Consider the following 18,151-nt stretch of genomic DNA (forward strand, 5'->3'; position numbering starts at 1 on the left):
GACAGCTGAGGTCACCAGGGGTGACGGCCACGGGGACCCACCTGAAGCTGGGGAGGCCTGGGACAGCGAGGCGGGGACGCCCTGGGCTGCGCTCAGAGCCCCTGGCTGCCCCCGCCCCCACCCCCCCACCCCCCGGCTCCCGGCAGTGCTTGGGGGTTTGTCCTGCAGACCCAGCAAGGACACCGCCCCCTCCCCCTGCCCCAGGCGCCCAGGCCCAAGGACCCCAGGCTGACGCTCACCCGCAGGGAGGGTCTCAGGGGAGGGGGCAGACACCCAGGGCACGCTGGGGTCACGGCTACAGGGGACAGCCTGGCAGCCCCGACCCTGAGGAACAGGGATCCCCACTGTCGGCAGGGGCGCCCAGACACGGACATGCACCCGCCTCGCCTGCGCGGGCAGGGCCTGGACCCCGAGGGCGGTCACCCTGACACACGGGGCTTCTGCCCAGCTGCGCGACGGCCACAGGCACGGTCCCTGTCCCCTTGATCAGAGGTTCCCCCGGACCCCGTCCCCCCCTCCAGTGACAGGTCCCCGCGCGTCCCGTCCCCCGCCCCATGGTCATAGATCCCTGCAGTCTCTGTCCCCCCTCATGGTCACAAGTCCCCACAGTTCCCGCCCACAGTGCAGGATGGTCACAGGTCCCCAACCTCCCCGTGGCCCCCATGGTCACAGATCCCCGTGGTCCTTGTCCCCTCTACTCACAATCCCCATGGTCCCCATCCCCCCCACAGTCACAGATCCCCATGGTCCCTGTCCCCCCCATGGTCACAGGTCCCCGTGGTCCCTGTCCCCTCTAGTCACAATCCCCATGGTCCCCATCCCCCCCCAGTCACAGATCCCCATGGTCCCTGTCCCCCCCATGGTCACAGATCCTCGTGGTCCTTGTCCCCTCTAGTCACAATCCCCATGGTCCCCATCCCCCCCACAGTCACAGATCCCCATGGTCCCTGTCCCCCCCATGGTCACAGATCCTCGTGGTCCTTGTCCCCTCTAGTCACAATCCCTGTGGTCCCCATCCCCTTCCCACCCTGCAGTCCCTATGCCCTCCACAGTCACAGGTCTGGTCATGGTCACTCATCTGTTCACCCCCTCTGCTCTTCTGCAGAGCCCTCCCCCTGGAGCCATGTGCTCCCCCTCATCAGACCTCTCCTCAGTTTGCGGTGGGGGTGGTGGGGGCGCCCACACAGGGGACATAGCTGCATAGCGAGGGGCACAGGGATGGTGAGGGAGACGCCCCCAAATGTGGAGGGGGGAGGGACAGAGGAGAGAGAACAGAGGAGAGAGGAGGAAGAGACAGGGGGAGGGGCCCAGGGGGACACAAAGGGAGAGAAGAAGGCAGGAGGGAGAGGAGGGAGGAGGGAAGTGCCCGGAGAGGTTCAGAGGGAGGAGGAGGGAGGGGAAGGGAGGGGGAGGCATGGAGAGGAAGGGGGAGGAAGGAGCAGCCAGGTGCTGGGTGCAGGGCGCAGGGGTGCGCATGGGAGGGGCACAAAGCAGGCTGGAGGAAAGGGGAGCCCAGGGACACAGCTTCCAGTCCCTGCGCTGCACACATGCAGCAGGTCACTGGAGTCCTGGTCAGGTCAGGGGAAGCCTCCCCTCCTCCCCTTTCCCCTCCTCCCCTGCACCCCTGCGTGGGCACCGCCCCTCCTCCTTCCCCATGGCGGCTGCTGAGGGAGCAGGGTTCCTGCTCAGGGGCGGATGCTGAGGACCAGGAGCCCAGGAGCCAGGCAGGGGCAGGTGTGCAGGGCCTCTGGCACACTCAGCACCGCCTGCCCCAGACACCCCCACTCCCTCAGTCAGCCCCTCCCACACCAGGCTCAGATCCTGCCTCCATGGCCCACACCCCCCCCACTCCTGCAGGAGGGTCACAGGAGGCCAACAGGTGCTGCCAGCAGGTAACGGCACCCACCGCACCTGCAGCGCCCACCCAGACCTCGGAGCCGCTGGGCCCCACACCCACCCCGACCGCAGTAGGGTCCCACGGCACCGTCCTGGTGAGAAGCCTACAGAGCAGACTGGGGGCCGAGCCGGGGCAGCTGCGAGGGTCAGGAGAGCTCACCTGTGCAGCGTCCAAGCCCAGGTGCCCAGGCCAATCCTCGACTCGGGGTCCCACGGGTGCCCAACAGGGTCTTGTACAAAATTCCCTTGGGACCATCTACACCTTGACAAGAAAGCACGGCCTCAGGCTGCCAACGCTCCAGGGGAGATGGGGGGGCCCTGGGGAATCTCCATCCTGGAGGGGGGGACCTGGAGGCCAGTGGAGTCTGGGTCCTGGAGCGGGACCTGGGGGGCTCATGGAGTCTGGGCCCTGCAGGGGGACCTGGGGGGCTCATGGACTCTGCGCCCTGGAGGGGGACCTGGGGGGCCCGTGGACTCTGTGCCCTGGAGGGGTCTTGGGGGGCCCGTGGACTCTGTGCCCTGGAGGGGGACCGCGACCCAGGCCGCGCATGGAGCATTGTTGCCACGACCGGGGCTGCACACAGAGCCTCAGCGCCCAGGGCAGAAGCGCCACGGGGCAGGCAGCAAGGAGGCAGGCTGGGCTCTGTGTCCGTGTCCCCAGGCCCCATGTCCCCAGGGCCCGTGTCCACAGGCCCCGTAGCCCGACGCACGGCCCCAGGAGCCGGAGTGCAGCCTAGCGCGGCCGCGGGGACGTCCAGGGTTAATCTCGGGGACATAAATAGACCCGGCGGCAGCACAGCTGCAGGACGCGCATTCCTGCGGGCCGCGGGCGCCGTTGGGAGCCGTTGGGAGCCGTTGGGAGTTGGCCACCCCGGCTGCCGCCCGGCGCGAGCCCTGCTCGGCTGAGTCCCTGGGCTCCAGGAGGCCACACGCTGTGACGGCGAACCCGCACCGGCAGGTGCGCGCGGAGCAACGGCTCTCAGGTGCTGCGCCCACCTTCCTGCCAGCCGCCCCCTCCGTGTGAGCCCGTGGGGCACACCGCCCGGAGCTCCCTGATAAAGACGACACGTCCCCTCGCAGAGCTATTTCTGTCCAGCACACTGAGTCACCACAAGGCCGCCGAGCGGGAGCATGGCCGCGGCGTCCAGCACACACACGGTGGGGCTACCCCTGTCCACTGTCCACGGGGGGCCGCCCACGGGGTCCTGTCGAAGCCACCACGGCCTCTCGGGGTGGACGGCCGCGCCTGGCACATGCACGGTGCAGGCTGTGGCTTTGCCGGGGGATCCTGTCTGAACACCGGCCTCCTGTCACAGGGCGAGGGCGGGGACGTCGGAAGGGACCTCACCCCCTCCCGCGGGACAGACACGCAGGAAAAGCCCAGTGACGGTGATGGGCCTGGCAGGCCGCGGAGCTGCGCTGGGCGGGGGCGTGTCAGCTGCAGTGGCCCAGGGCGCACCCCCACCTGGGCCGCAGATGTGCAGCCGCTGTTGGGGTGGGCCAGGTGGCTCCGGGGGACGCGCAGGTGAGCTTCAGGCACTTCGAGGCCGTGGGGGGGGCGGGGGACAGAGGGCCCCCGGGCACGCATTCTCCTCCCCTCCCACGGGCCATCCCCACGACGGGGCACACATGCCAAGGAGCCTCACACAGGACGCCCGGGGTGCAGAAACAGGACCCCCGAGCTCAGGCCGTGGTGCAGAGGAGCCGGAATGGCCTCGGCACGGGCCGTGCTCCTGGGGAGGTTCTGGGCGGCCCATCAGCACGCGCGACTTGGGGCGGGGCGCGGGCTCCCAGGGCCAGGGACCAGGCCAACGTGGCCCACCGGGACTTCAGGACCTCGCTCCAGCTCGGTGCCCGCGGGCACAGCACACAGGGAGGGTCTGCTCTCCACCAGGCCGCACCCACGGGTGGAAACTGTGCGCAGGGTCGTCGTCCCCACCCCACCCAGGCCGGGGTGCCACGGAGAGTCAGCCGCCTCCCACACCTCAGCCACGGGCGGTCCCGTCCCCTCCTGGCCCTGGCAGCCTGCGTCCAGGGAGCCGACCCACCCCCAGCACCGTGACCCCACTGAGCCTGCGGCCCTGCTTGGGTCCCCACAGCCAGAGCCCAGAGGCCCCGCAGTCACTGGGGGCGGCTGGCTGGACATAGAGGCACGTCAGCTGGGGATGGCGTCGCGGGGCCTCCCCTGGCTCTGTGCAGGGCCCGTGGTCCCTGTGGAGGACCCTGCAGGGCCAGGACAGGCAGTGACAAGGGGCAGGAGCGGGGACCAAGGCACTGCCCAGGGTGCACAGGTTGCCGCTCCGCTTGGGGGAGCCTGGGGAGCACTGCCGGGGGCAGGGGGGTGATGGGGGCAGGGGGGCGACGGGGAGGGGGGAGCGATAGCTGGGGTCCCAGCTCAGCCAGCGCAGGTCAGCCCTCATCCGAGGCCGGGGTGGGGCAGGGGTGGGGTTCCCTGACCCAGGGCCCGCAGGCTGCAGCATTGGGGAGCAGGTGTCCCCAGTGGGTGCCGCAGCCTGAGGACCCGGGACGGCAGGTGTGGGGCGAGCTCGCAGCCCAGACACACGTGGACACACTCCTGATGCCTACGCAGCACAGCCGCGGTGCCCGAGGCTGCTCCGCACCAGCTCCTGCAACACCCGTCCCCTTCCCATGTATCCCCTTCTCCATCTCTCCTCTCATCTTCACCCTCACCCCTCCCATCTTTTGTCCCCCTCCCATCCTCAACCCTGCTATCTCTCCCCTCATCCCTCCCCTCATCCCTCTCCCCATCCTCCCCTTCCCATCTCTCCCCTCATCCCCCTCCGCATCCCTCAGCCCTCCCCTGTCTCTTTTGTCCCCTCCCATCCTCCCCCTCCCCATCTCCCCTCTCATCCTCCTCCCCCATCCTCACCCCTCCCCATCTCTCCCAATCTCATTTCCTGCATCCCTGTTAGCCTCTCTCCTGTGGGGCTCTCAGGCCACTTCCCGCAATCCCACCTTCCCCCATCCTCCCTCATCCCTGCCTTGGTCCCCCCCCCCGCCGCCCCCTGCAATCCCCTGTATCACCCGCCATCCGTGTCCCTCCATCTCTGTCCCACCGTGCCAGTGGCCCCCACTGGCACAAGTACATGCTGACCTCCGTGCCCAGGGCCGTGTGCACATCCACACCTAGATACCCCGGGGGGGAAGGAAGCCAGGAACCCCCCCCGCTCCTCCCCCAACTGTCCCTACCCCCCCACGAGAAACACCGTCTGATTGACTGCAGGGCCCTCAGAGAAGAGGCGCTGTGCCCTGTCCCCCCCCCCCCGTCCCCCCCGCAGGACACGGCTGACTGCTGTCTCCAGCACGGGAACAGCCTCCGGCTAAAGGAATTCACAGAACTTCTCCCCACAGTGATGCTGGAGACGCTGCCGGTCAGCCTAGGACCACCAGGGCTTCAGGAACCAGTTCTGCGCGCAGCGGCCCCGAGGGCGAGGGCAAGTCACTTGCAGGACGGTCAGCCCACCGGCGGCCCAGGCCCAGCGCAAGGCGACACCTGGAAGGTCGGCCCACCCAGCACACCCGGAGGAGCAGCTGCGGTGCGAGGACTCCACAGGGCCATCCCCTGATTCCCCCTCCGCCTTAAAGATCCCCAGCAGAGCACAGCTCCACCCACCTCCCCACGCAACCTCCGAGCCCCCAAGGCACGCAGGGCCCAGCAGCTCCTGACCCTAAAATTGCAGTCGCATCAGCCAAGCAGCCCTTCCCCGCCCCCCAACCCTGGTGCCCCCACAGACGACTGATTCCCCCTCCCAGCCCCGCACAGACCTGGGACTCTGGGGGCTCTTTCCTGAGGCCACACAGGCGCCCAGTCCCCACGTGCCGAGGAAACGCTGGGCTTTCACGTGGCAAGTGTCAGTCGGCCCAGATGGAAGGCATTTGGGGAGCAGTGCCCCACCTCCAGCCCTGTGCTGCTGTGCCCCGTCCTACCTCCACCCTGTCCTGTCTCCCCCTCCGGCCCTGCACTCCTGTGCCCCCCACCCAGACCACCCATCCTGTGCCCTTTCCTCCCCCGTCCTGTCCCCCCCACCAAGACCACCCACCCTGTGCCTCATCCTACTCCCACCCCATCCACCCCTCATCCTTTGCCCCGTCCGGTCCACCCCATCCTGTCCCCACATCCTGCCCCCTGTCCTGTCTCCCCTGTGCAGACCTGTGGTCCTATCCCCAACCGACCCCTGGCACCCGAGCACTAGGGGGCAGGCAGAGGGTGACAGGCCACAGACAAACCCACGATACAGAGTAACTTGGGAACTCACAGGAAGAGCCAGACTTTTCAATTCAGTGCTCCCCTGAGACCAGCTGACGACACACAGACACACGCGTAGAGACACGCACAGACACACGATGCACACACGGACACACGTAGACACAAATGTACACAGTCACACACACAAAGCCACGTTTTCCTCCTCTGAGCTCCCGGGACGACGACAAAGTTCACAAGCCAGCGGTTAGTACAAGCCCTTGACGACGACGGCTGCGGGAGCCCGGGGGCGACAAGGCAGGGAGCGGGAAGAGCCCGGGGGATGACTCCCGAGGACCGCCAGCAGCTGGGGGACAGGCGGTGCAGGCGGGCTGCAGGGACGCGGTCCTCAGGGGCGGCTGAGGACGGGCTGAGGACAGGCGGGGCGGCTGGCCCAAGGCACACCGGCTGCCCCGCTCCCGCTCTGGGGGACGCCCGACTGCCCCGACCGCCCCGACCGCCCGACCGCGGAGGGGAGGCCCGGGCACGCCAGCCCCCATCCCAGGACGCAGCACCGCGACCCCCCGCCGCACCTGCTGGAAAGCTTTGAGTCTCTTCTTGAAGCGGGACGGCAGCACAAAGTCGCAGCCGCGGGCCAGGGAGGCCAGCTCCTGCCGCAGATCGGGGTCCTGGCGCAGCGACAGCTCCCGGAGCCGCATGTCGGCGCGCACGGGCCTCCGCAGGCCGGTCCAGGCGCTGCGCTCTCGCTCGCGGGGCTGCACGGGCCCGGGGGGCTCGGGGGGGCCGCGGCGCCCGGCGGGACGGTCCGGGCGGCCGGGCTCAGCGCGCTCCATGCGTGGCCGGCCAGGCGCTCTGGGGGCCGGGCCCTGGCGGCGCGCATTCCACAGGCTGACGCGGGCACATGGCTGCAGGGGGGGGCTCCCGCTCCTCCCCACGGCCGCGGGCGGGAGCCACTGGGCCGGAGGCAGCCGTCGGAGCCGGCTCCTGGGGTGCTCTGGCCGCCGCGCTCCCCGCGCCCCTGCCCCTGCCTGCGCCCCTGCTCCTGCCTGCGCCCCGCAAGGAGCCCTGTGGGACACGCCTGCTGGCCCCGGGGGCGGGGGCAGGGCGGGGGCGCTGTCCCCACTGGGAGGTGACCCAGCGAGTCAGCAGAGGCGGCGGTGGGGGGCGGGGCGCTCTCCAGAGCAGCTGCTCCCTCCCAGAAATCCTGCCCGGAACAAAGGGGTCTGCGCTACCACCCACCACCCGCCCTCTGCACTTAGGGCTGAGGAAATACAGCACCGGGTCCTCGGGGCCTGCAAGATCCCACCCGGCCTTCCTGCAGAGGCAGAGGCAGAGGCAGAGGCAGAGGCAGAGGCAGAGGCAGAGGCAGACAACGTGCCTTAGGGCAGCTTGTGCGGAATATGGGTTGTGGACCTTGGATGACGTGCAGGTAAGCGGGGAGCAGCAAAGGCCACTGGTACAGCGGAGGAAGCAAAGGCCACTGGTACTTGGGAAGGCGACCCAGGTAAGGGAGGGACGCTCACTGCAGGAAGTGACCAGAGGGCCACGGAGCACAGTATGTGAGGTTCAGGACGCAGCAGGGCGCACACGGTCCAGGTGACGGACGTAGGACGGCCCCTACTAACACAGGCACAATGCAAGCACACAGCACAGGTGGCCCCACGCTGCGGCCACACAGGGACTGTCCTGACCGCGCACAGAGAGCACAGGGTGGACGGAGCAGGGGGCTGGGAACCTAACGTCCCAGGCTCTCCACCTCCCTCGGCACCAGGAAGGAAAGACCCAACGAGGAGGCTGACCCCCAAAGCCTGCCGGAGGTCCCCCGCGTGACCCGAGTGGTTTCAAGGACAGGATCCCAGGTGTGACACAGACACTAAGGCACACCCAGCAGCAAAGGGGAGCAGAACCTCGGAGTCCAGCCATCCCACAGACAGGAACCAACCACCCTGCCGGGCCCAGAACAAGTGCACCTGCAGGGCCCAGAGCCAGCACACCTGTACTCCCCAGATCTACACACCTGCACTCCCCAGAGTGAGCGCACCTGCAGGGCCCACCAGAGCAAGCCCACCTGCATTCCCCACTGACACACCTGTACTCCCCAGACTCAGTGCACCTGCAGGGTCCAGAGCAAGTGCACCTGCATACTCTAGAGTGTGCACACCTGCACTCCCCAGAGTCAGCGCACCTGCAGGGTCCAGAGCAAGTGCACCTGCACACCCCAGCGCAAGCGCACCTGCATACTCTAAAGTGAGCACACCTGCAGGCCCCAGAGTGAGTGCACCTGCATACTCTAGAGTGAGCACACCTGCAGGGTCCAGAGTGCGTGCACCTGCACACCCCAGAGTGAGCGCACCTACAGGGCCCACCAGAGCAAGTGCACGCACCTGCAGGGTCCACAGTGAGCGCACCTGTACTCCCTAAGATGAGCACACCTGTAGAGCTCCGAGAAAGGACACCCGTAGAGCCCTGAGCAACCACACCTGCAGGGCCCACAGAGAGCCCACCTGCGAGGCCCAGATTAAGGCCTGCGATGTACTAGACAGAAACACTTGAGTACCGAGCGAGTGTTACATTTGGGGTATGGGCAGCCGAGATGCCCCTCCGTGGACAACACTGCGTCCTCCGGAGAAAGACGGCCCTCTTCTTGTGACAACACACATGGAGCACTCGCTGCAGGCCTCACCCTGCCCCCGACGCCCGTGCCCCAGGACCCACCCGCAATCTGCTCCCCCTGAGGCTCCTTGGCCACCAGCGCCTGGGTGGGCACCCAGACGGGAAAGGACCCAGGGGGCTGCTGCCCTCTCCAATCCCCTAGAAGAAGGCGGCTCTTTACGGGTCCTTGCCCGTCGCTGCCGTCGCTTCTCTCCCTTCCTTCCTCCGAGGTGTCCAGTGCGCACCGCCTGGCAGGCACAGCAGCCACGTGCACAGGGTTCACGCAGACGGTGCAGTCCAGCACACGGCGTAGGTACTGTCTGAATAAGCGCACTCAGAGACACAGGCGTCCCGAAGACACGCAGGACCCCGGAGCAGCACGAAGCCACGGACCTGGGCAGCGTCTCCTTCACAGACTCTCTAGAGCTGGGCCCCCAGGAAACCGCAGGACTCCAGGGACACCTCGTCTGCCTGCACTTGGCATCCCGCCTCCCAGCAGGTGGACTCCCAGCAGGTGGACGTGGCCTCTCTTCCTGCTCCAGGGACAGGGACATCCAGGAAATGCCAGCGGTCACTAAGCACTGGCCCAGAGCACACTGCACCCACCTTCCCTCTGTAACAGGCTTCGCTTTCAGGTTTATGGAAACGCAGGGCTCCCATGAGCTCCCCTCCCCCGCCCCGGCCCCCCATTGTGAACGTCTGGCCCTGGGGGGCGCATTAGTGATGAGCTCACGATCCCTGCGAGTCCTGCGAGTCCTTCTGGCTCCTCCTGGTGCTGCCACCTGGGGGCTTGGACCCCGGACAAGGACGCGAGTCTGCAGCTACGGGGCCTCTGCAGCTACAGGGTCGGGAGAGCAGGGGCGCCGCCCCGAGTGCCCTAAGCACCCTCCCTGTTCCTGTTTTAAGTCCTGTTCGGGACCACGTCCCCCACCCCCACCTTCCTGCTGTCTCATCCCAGCAAGTCCATCTCTGCCACTTCTTATAGGTCCTCTAGGATTCACAGGTCTGCCACCCACCCCGTCTGAGGCGTCCAGACACTCAGACCCGGGCAGGGTGTGCAAACCACCAGGTGCCCGGAAAACGCGGGTGCTGGGCGACCCAGGCGTGCTGTGTGAGGCCACAGGAAGGCTGGTGCACTCAGACCCAGAGGCCACTGGCAGGAAGGCTGCCCGAACACCACGCGACCGGGACGAGGGATCCGGGGACGGCGTGCATCAGATGGGGCCGCGGGGTGTCCTGCCAAGCACGGCCACGCCGGCTGGTTTTGCTGCGTTCCTCTTTCCATGCACGCCCCCGACAGGAAATGTGACCTGTGCAGCTTGAACACACGGGCAGGGCCTCCCTGCCTCCCCCCTGTAACGTGACTGCAGCCTGTCCCACAAGGACACGGTGGGCTCATGCGGGGGCCACACGTTGCTGCCGCCACAGGAGGGTGTGTGCGAGCCGTGCACGGGGCCGCCCCTCCCTGCTGGTGCAACGCTCCTGGCGTGCACACGGGGCGGGCAGCAGAGCGCCACGCAGAGCAGACGCCTGCCCCCCGAGCTGCCCCACATGCCACCCCAGAGCTGTGAGCTCTGCCCGTTAGGTCCTCAGCGTGGGGCCGTCTGTTCACGCCGCGGCGATGGGGCCAGAGCACAGGAGGCCCACAGCAAGGCGAGGCACGCCATGCAAGAGCTTGGGTGCCTGCGTGCGGCCTCACCGGGCAGGATAAAACGCCACCTTCAAATGAAGTCCTCTCGCTTCGCTGCTGCGGATTTCTGCGCGACCAAGGCACGCGCGAACCAGGCACCACGGCACGGGGCTCTGTGAGACGTCCCACGGATGGGACTGCTGCACGGGAAATGCAGCTACAAGCCCAAAATCTTATTCCAAATATAAAAAAAGAAAGTGTTTCCTCATTTGTCCACTTATACATACATTTTGGGGTAACATTATTAGCAACTCAAGGGTTCAGAGCTATATTTATGAGAGTGGGGGGGACGGAGGGGCACAGAGGGAAAAGCATCCCTGGTCCCTGCTGTCCGACTCACGTTTAAAATACTTCTTCCCAAAGAGCAACCGCGAACGTTCTGACGGCCCAGGACGTAGGATGGACCTTACGCAGGACGACCACGTACGAAATGTAGCCTGAAACGCACCCCAAAACCTAAATATAAAAGCCCAGCTTGCAAATCTCATAGAAGAAAGAGGAGCAAACCTTTTCAATCCTGAGCGTGGCAAAGACTGTTTAGATCATACCATGTCCTATTTGGGACACAACAAAAACCTGTGGCAAGTCGCTCGTCATCGACGCGTGAAGCTTTCCTGCTTCCGGAGACGTGAGCACAAAGGGAAAGGACGTCACCGAGCAGCAGTGGACGCACGTGCAGCAGCTGTAATGGGTCGCGCAGGGAACCGCAGCACGTCCGCGCAAAGCGAGCAAGCCCGTGAAGGAGGCAACGCGGGAGGAGGACGTGCGTCCACAGTTCACCAATGACACACACATCCTCAGTGCGCCCCCGGCCAAAACCCCAGGAACTGCTCGACAGCCGTCCCATGAGGCGTGCACGGTGTGACCCCGGTGACGCGGACGCCTGCAGTGTGGAGCGGGATGGAAGCTACCACAGGGAGGGCGACTGAATCCCCGTGCACCCCCCGCGGGACGCCAAAAGGCACAGCCACACCGGAGAACAGTGCGCCCGGTTCCCCAGACTTTAAGTGTGTGTTCACCGTCACCCCCAGGAACTGCACTGCAGGCGTCTCCCCAAGAGAAATGAAAACATACGCTGACACTAACACTTAAAAACCAAAGTCCTGGGACACCCGGGGGGCTCAGGGGTGGAGCGGCTGCTCAGGGCGTGGCCCCAGGGTCCCGGGATGAACAGGGAGCCTGCTTCTCCCTCTGCCTGTGTCTCTGCCTCTCTGTCTGTGTCTCTCATGAATAAATAAATAAATAAAATCTTTAAAAAAAAAACTAAAATCCTCAGCGGGATTCATCACAACAGCGGAAAGCAGCCCAGGACGCAGCGGGCCGCACGGGTTCCACAGGAAGGCACCACTGCGGGGTGCTGATGGAACGCAGCTGTTGGCGATCTGCAGGACGCACGGCTGCAGGAGACGAGCTTCACGACAACACTGGCTGCTTGGGGGACACGGCGGTGTGTCGGAGTGAACGGAGCTTGAGAGCGGGAAAGGGGAAAGCACCGCCTAGGTGACAGCCAGGCCACCTAACGTCTGCGATGGCTGCACCCTGAAGTGGCAGCTGCCCACCTGCCAGGGAGCCGTTCAGGGGCATCGGGGCACGTGCAGCTGGGGACAGACCCTCCCGTAGGTGAGGTCCAGGACAGTACAGGTGCGAGCCGCAGGGCAGGTGAGCCTCTGGGGCATCAGCATCCAGGCCGGCTTCTCCGGAGCTGGGGAGACTGGAGGCCCTGTGAGTCAACAGGGGCCCCCCAGAGTCGGAAGTGTCCCCACTTGCCATGGAGCCCCTGCATCCCCCCACCTGCTGTGGGAGCACCTGAACCCCAGAACGTCCTGAAGGACACTCTGCCCTCCCCAACAGACAGGGTCCCATGCCCCCCCACCATTTGAGGGGGCCCATGCCCTCCCACCACCTGAGGGGGCCCTCGCACCCCTCCCGAGGGACCCCCATACCCCCAACATTGTGAGCAAGTCCTCACACCCCCTACCTCCTTCAGAACACCTGCGTTACAAAGCACATGCTTCAAGCTTTATACGGAGAACCCTCCCGGCTCCATGTGAGAAGAGAATCCAACCTAAGACCAGAGGAAATACCCGAAGGGAACCTTATCGGCGACCAGAGCACAGGTGCAAAGGAAGCTCTACTGCCCAGGCGGCGGCCCTTGGCGTTTCAGGAACGTCAGATCCCACCGCCAGCGCTGTGTCTGCTGACGGTGGTCACAGGCGAAGGTATCCTGGGTATCCTGTCCCCTGATGCGTTAGCGCGCCTCTGGGGGAGTCCTCCAGGGACAGTCGGGGCTTCCCCAGGCCCAGGAGCTACAATGCTCCGAGACGTGGTGAGACGAGGCGACGTTAGGGTTACTTATACTCTAACCTGAGTCCTTATTGCTCACCACACAGCACACGGAGGATGAACGAACATGGTAGGTCACCAGGACGTTCCCCATGCGGGGAGGAGCAGGCAGGAGGCCCTGGAGGAGTGTGAACTGGCCACTGGTCCAGGTCACCAGGACGTTCCCCACTGTGGGGGGAGGAGTAGGGGGAGGCCCTGCAGGGAGCGTGAACTGGCGGCTGGACCAGACCTAAGCTCTAACATCTGTTTAAAGCACCACTTTGCGTCCTCTAGGAAGGAAAGCCGGGTCCGTGGTCCCTCAAACTGCACCTCGATGTCTCCCGCGGACGAGGTCCCCGGGGTAGGAAGTCCCGCAGACACTCCCGTGCACAGTTAGCTCTGACTGCCCTGGGAAGAACCTCCCTAGAGGTGCGTTTAGGGTCATCGTAGCAAGGACATCCTGGTGGGACCGTGGGAGTGAGAGGCATGGAGTCCCCGCCATTCAGACTCCGCCTTCTCTGCGGGGAGTCAGGCAGGGGCCGCCCCAGTGTGCCTAGCGTGTATGTAACGTGTTTGCAAACCCGGCACGTAATCCGTGTGCGGCGACACTCGCGGGGTGCGTGACGTAACAGGGCCATCGGGCGCTCAGTGGGAGCGTTTGGACGACCCATACCTCCGGGTCCTCGCAGCTGGGGAATCACACGGAGCAGGGCTGAGAAGCCGCCGACAGGGCGCACCTTCCGCCTTCCCGTGTCTGGAGCAGGGCGCTTCTGTCCCTGGGACCTGCCCTCAGACCCTGAGCAGCACCCGACCGACCCGTCCCGTCTGTGCCTGGGAATCGGGTCTCCGTTCACACGGCCGCCGCAGCGCGTGGGCGGGGAGCACGGCACTGGGGCCCTGGCATCTGGTCCGCGTGAGAACACCTCGCTGCCCGAGGTTCCCCTGAAACAGTCCGTAAATTCCAAACATGCTAGGACGCGCTTCAGGTCAACGTCACGTCCCAGACAAGGGCCGACGTTGCCGTGAACACCCCAAAGAGAAAAACCGCGTTCTGCTCCTCGTCAAAACAGCTGCCCTGCTGGTCGCGGGCACTGCCGAGCAGCCCAGGGACCTCCCATCGTCCCGAGGCGGCAGCAGGGCCCAGCAGCCCCTCCCTGCCTCCTCCCGCGTCCTGCACCGGCACCCGCCGGGCCTCAGGGTGTCTCAGGGCTGCGGCAGCACACGGGGTGCATCTCTGCCTTGCGGGGGAGAGCGCGGGGGCAGAGGGAGAGGCACACAGTCTCCAGCAGAGTCCGTGCTGCGCGTGGAGCCCGACGCGGGGCTGAATCTCACAACCGAGACCGTGACCCGAGCTGGAAGTGAGACTTGGGTGCTCCGTGGACTGGGCGTGAATCGTGGTAGCTCACCAGTGCGCACCCCCCCCCCCCCGCTGGGCGCACAGCGTCCTCGAGCCCTGGCAGCCAGCCGAGGAAGCATGCACAGCACCCTGGGCCCAGAGCGCTGCACCCTGCCTGAGCACCCTGCCGAAGCACCTGCCTGAGCACCCTGTCCGAGCACCCTGGGCCCAGAGCCACACCTGCCTGAGCACCCTGCCGAAGCACCGGCCCGAGCACCCTGCCAGAGCACCGTGCCCAAGCACCCTGGGCCCAGAGCCACACCCTGCCCGAGCACCCTGCCAGAGCACCCTGGGCCCAGAGCATTGCACCCTGCCCCAGCACCTGCCCAAGCACCTGCCCGAGCACCTGCCTAAGCACCCTGCCCAAGCACCTGCCCAAGCATTGTGGGCCCAGAGCCACACCCTGCCCGAGCACCCTGCCCAAGCACCTTGGGCCAAGAGCTGCACCCTGCCTGAGCACCCTGCCAGAGCACCCTGGGCCCAGAGCATTGCACCCTGCCCGAGCACCCTGCCTAAGCACCTGCCCAAGCACCCTGCCTGAGCATCCTGGGCCCAGAGCCGCACCCTGCCCGAGCACTCTGCCCGAGCACCCTGGGCCCAGAGCATTGCACCCTGCCCCAGCACCCTGCCCAAGCACCTGCCCGAGCACCTGCCTAAGCACCTGCCCAAGCATCCTGGGCCCAGAGCCACACCCTGCCCGAGCACCCTGCCCGAGCACCTTGGGCCAAGAGCTGCACCCTGCCTGAGCACCCTGCCCGAGCACCCTGCCTAAGCACCTGCCCAAGCACCCTGCCTGAGCATCCTGGGCCCAGAGCCGCACCCTGCCCGAGCACCCTGCCCGAGCACCCTGCCCCAGCACCCTGCCCAAGCACCTGCCCAAGCATCCTGGGCCCAGAGCCACACCCTGCCCGAGCACCTTGGGCCAAGAGCTGCACCCTGCCTGAGCACCCTGTCAGAGCACCCTGGGCCCAGAGCATTGCACCCTGCCCAAGAACCCTGCCTAAGCACCTGCCCAAGCACCCTGCCTGAGCATCCTGGACCCAGAGCCGCACCCTGCCCGAGCACCCTGCCCGAGCACCCTGGGCCCAGAGCATTGCACCCTGCCCCAGCACCCTGCCCAAGCACCTGCCCGAGCACCTGCCCCAGCACCTGCCTAAGCACCCTGCCCAAGCACCTGCCCAAGCATCCTGGGCCCAGAGCCACACCCTGCCCAAGCACCCTGCCCGAGCACCTTGGGCCAAGAGCTGCACCCTGCCTGAGCACCCTGTCAGAGCACCCTGGGCCCAGAGCATTGCACCCTGCCTGAGCACCCTGCCTAAGCACCTGCCCAAGCACCCTGCCTGAGCACCCTGGGCCCAGAGCCACACCCTGCCCGAGCACCCTGCCCAAGCACCTTGGGCCAAGAGCTGCACCCTGCCTGAGCACCCTGCCCGAGCACCCTGGGCACAGAGCATTGCACCCTGCCCGAGCACCCTGCCCGAGCACCCTGGGCCCAGAGCTGCATCCTGCCCAAGCACCCTGCCCGAGCCCGCGGGCAGGCGGCCACGCACCTCCCAGTCAGATGGCTGCAGGCGGCCCGGCTCATCAGCCAGCCTTCCCGCGGCCCAACCGCTGCAGCCTCTGAGTGAGGCGGGACACGGGACGTCTTCCCAAGTCCCCTTGTTCCCTCCTGCCCAGTGTGCTTCCCACTTGACACGAAGAACCTCTCTGTGCTGTGAACACCTGAACTTAACCCGCAGCGCCACGCACCTCCATGCCTGCTTTACAGAAACACGCCCTTCGGGAGGCATCCAGGGCCCGTACTCGTGCACGGCTGACCTGCCACCTGCAGGCCCCATGGGGTTCACGTGAGGTCACGGGGGTCCCAAGGCTCCAGAATGTACCTGCGAGAGTGGAGGGGCCTCCCCGAGACGGGCTTCAGGGTCAGCCCTAAGTAGGCCCGCTGAGGACGGACGCCCCCGGCCCTGCGAGAGGAAGCCTCCTGTGCGAGCGCTGGCCTCTCACATGCCCCGCGGCCTCCAGGCGATGAGCACTCCGGGCGCAACCGTGGACCGTGCGTTGGTCCTGCGAGTCAGGGGGACAGTGACCCGAGCCAGGGCAGGCAGGACGGTCTGGGGCCTGCAGCTGGAGGAGCCTCCCTGGGGGGCGACCCGGGGCATCCACAGCAGGCGGGGTCTGGCGTGGCCTTGAGCCTCCTGCCTGCTCCCCACAGACACCCCGTGGGCCGCGTCACAACAGGTCCCGGCGCAGCAGTGGGCACCAGCCACGCCTGCTCGTGAACTGCTGTGGCCACCACGGCAGGGCTCTGAAGGGCCACGGAGCCTCGTGGCAGAAATCCACGCCTCGTCCGCTGCACCCCTGCCTGTAAGCACCCCGGACCCTTTAGGGACGAGACCACACAGGAGGCAGTGACCTCTAGCCCACCGCCTCCCCCCCCCCCCCCCCCCCCCCCCCCCCGCCCGAGCCTCTAGAAGAAACTGCAAAAGCCCTGAAGGCGACGAGTGGAGCAACCTCAGGAGCCACACGGCCGCGTGGGTCGGCTTCAGCCCGCAGGGCCGCCATGTGTGGGGACCCACCTGAGCGCGACGCTGGTGCAGCCACAACCCCCCCCCATGCTACCCTCGGAGGTGCGAGCGGAAGTGCGCACGGACTTACGGCTCTGGTCCCCGTGGATCGACGAGTCCCTCGTGGGTGTGGGCCACTCCTGGGACTTGAGGCGGCTCCCAGCGGGAGCGCGGTAGACGCGGGGGACAGGCTGGGCACCCCCAGGCCGTCCAGCACCCCGGGCTTGCAGGTGGGCGCTGCGGGGGCGAGCAGGGCGCCGGGGCTCCTCCCGGGCACCTTGATCCGCTGCAGGCAGTCCCGCAGCAGCGCCTGCGTGCTGGACTCGCTGAGCCAGCGCAGGAACAGCTCGTCCACCTTCATCTTGAGGACCGGCTGCAGGACTTTGCCGGGCGGCATCCGGACGGCCGAGCCGCGCTCCCGGGGAGCCCCTCCTCTGCACCCCGCCAGACGCGCGGGCCGAGTGTGGCCGGAATGGAGCTCGGCGGGGCCGGGGTTGGCCACCAGCGGGGGTCCCGGTCCTGGGGACGGGGTGACAGCCGGCCTAGTGAGGGTGCCGGGCCTGCAGCCCTGGGCCCTGGGCCCTGGGGGCCAAACCCGGAGTTCAGGGTCCTGGGTAGGCGGGGATTGCGAACCTGCAGTTCGGGGTCGCCAGGTCACCGTGTAGAACCCGGAATCCCGGTCCCAGGGACCAGGGATTGTGAACCCGGACTTCGGGGTCACGGGGTCACGGGCTGGGGGCGCGGAGTCCAGAGTCTGGGGATGCCGTGGTCACAGGCCCAGAGATTGGGGTCCCGGGGTCACGAGCCGGGGCGCGGGGTCTCAGGGGTCACGCGCCTAGAATCCGGAATTCTGGGTCCCCGGGTTGCGGGGTCACGGCTGGGTCGCGGGGTCCGGAGTGTCAGGCGGCTAGAACCCCGAGTTCGGGGTCCCGGGGTCGCGGGGTCACGGGCCCGGAGTTCGGGGTCGCGGGGTCACGCGCCTAGAACCTGGAGTTCGGGGTCGCGGGGTCACGGGCCCGGAGTTCGGGGTCGCGGGGTCACGCGCCTAGAACCCGGAGTTCGAGGTTGCGGGGTCGCGGGGTCACGCGCCTAGAACCCGGAGTTCGAGGTTGCGGGGTCGCGGGGTCACGCGCCTAGAACCTGGAGTTCGGGGTCGCGGGGTCACGGGCCCGATACCGAGGCGAGGCGCGGGGCGCGGGTGGGGACAGCGGCCGGCCCCGGCGGAGGCCCCGGCGGAGGCGCCGGCGGAGGGCGGGGCGGAGGGCGGCGCCCCCGGGAGCGGGAGGGGCACCGGGCGGGGTCCCGGCGGCAGCGTCCCGGGCGGCGGCGCGGCAGGAGCGCGGACAGGCCGGCGCAGCCCCGGCAGCTTCAAAACGGGCGCGCCGGCCGCGCTCCCCAACAAGGTC

At 67.2% G+C, this 18,151-nt stretch overlaps 2 protein-coding genes across 4 annotated transcripts in view; one reads left to right on the forward strand and one right to left on the reverse strand.

The window, feature by feature from the left end:
* PPP2R3B (protein phosphatase 2 regulatory subunit B''beta) overlaps positions 1-18,151 on the reverse strand; it is a 37,789-nt gene extending 19,638 nt beyond the window's left edge. The window contains exons 1-2 of one of the 3 annotated variants that reach the window (XM_041740916.1): positions 17,379-18,151; positions 16,837-17,264 (exon numbers count right to left, since the gene is read on the reverse strand). In XM_041740916.1, coding sequence (XP_041596850.1) covers positions 16,837-17,142 — 306 coding nt within the window. In that variant the 5' untranslated portion in view covers positions 17,143-17,264; positions 17,379-18,151. Of the gene's footprint in view, positions 1-6,693; positions 7,137-16,836 lie in introns of those variants that run through there. The other 2 variants (XM_041740917.1, XM_041740918.1) reach the window with 2 other exon arrangements.
* On the forward strand, positions 7,023-11,662 carry LOC121482890. The gene is made up of 2 exons (XM_041740919.1): positions 7,023-7,550; positions 10,827-11,662. Exons 1-2 carry the CDS (start codon positions 7,023-7,025, stop codon positions 10,902-10,904), a joined length of 606 nt encoding a protein of 201 aa, XP_041596853.1. The 3' UTR covers positions 10,905-11,662.

Source organism: Vulpes lagopus, chromosome X (genome assembly GCF_018345385.1).
Source record: "Vulpes lagopus strain Blue_001 chromosome X, ASM1834538v1, whole genome shotgun sequence".
Classification (NCBI taxonomy): Eukaryota; Metazoa; Chordata; class Mammalia; order Carnivora; family Canidae; genus Vulpes; species Vulpes lagopus.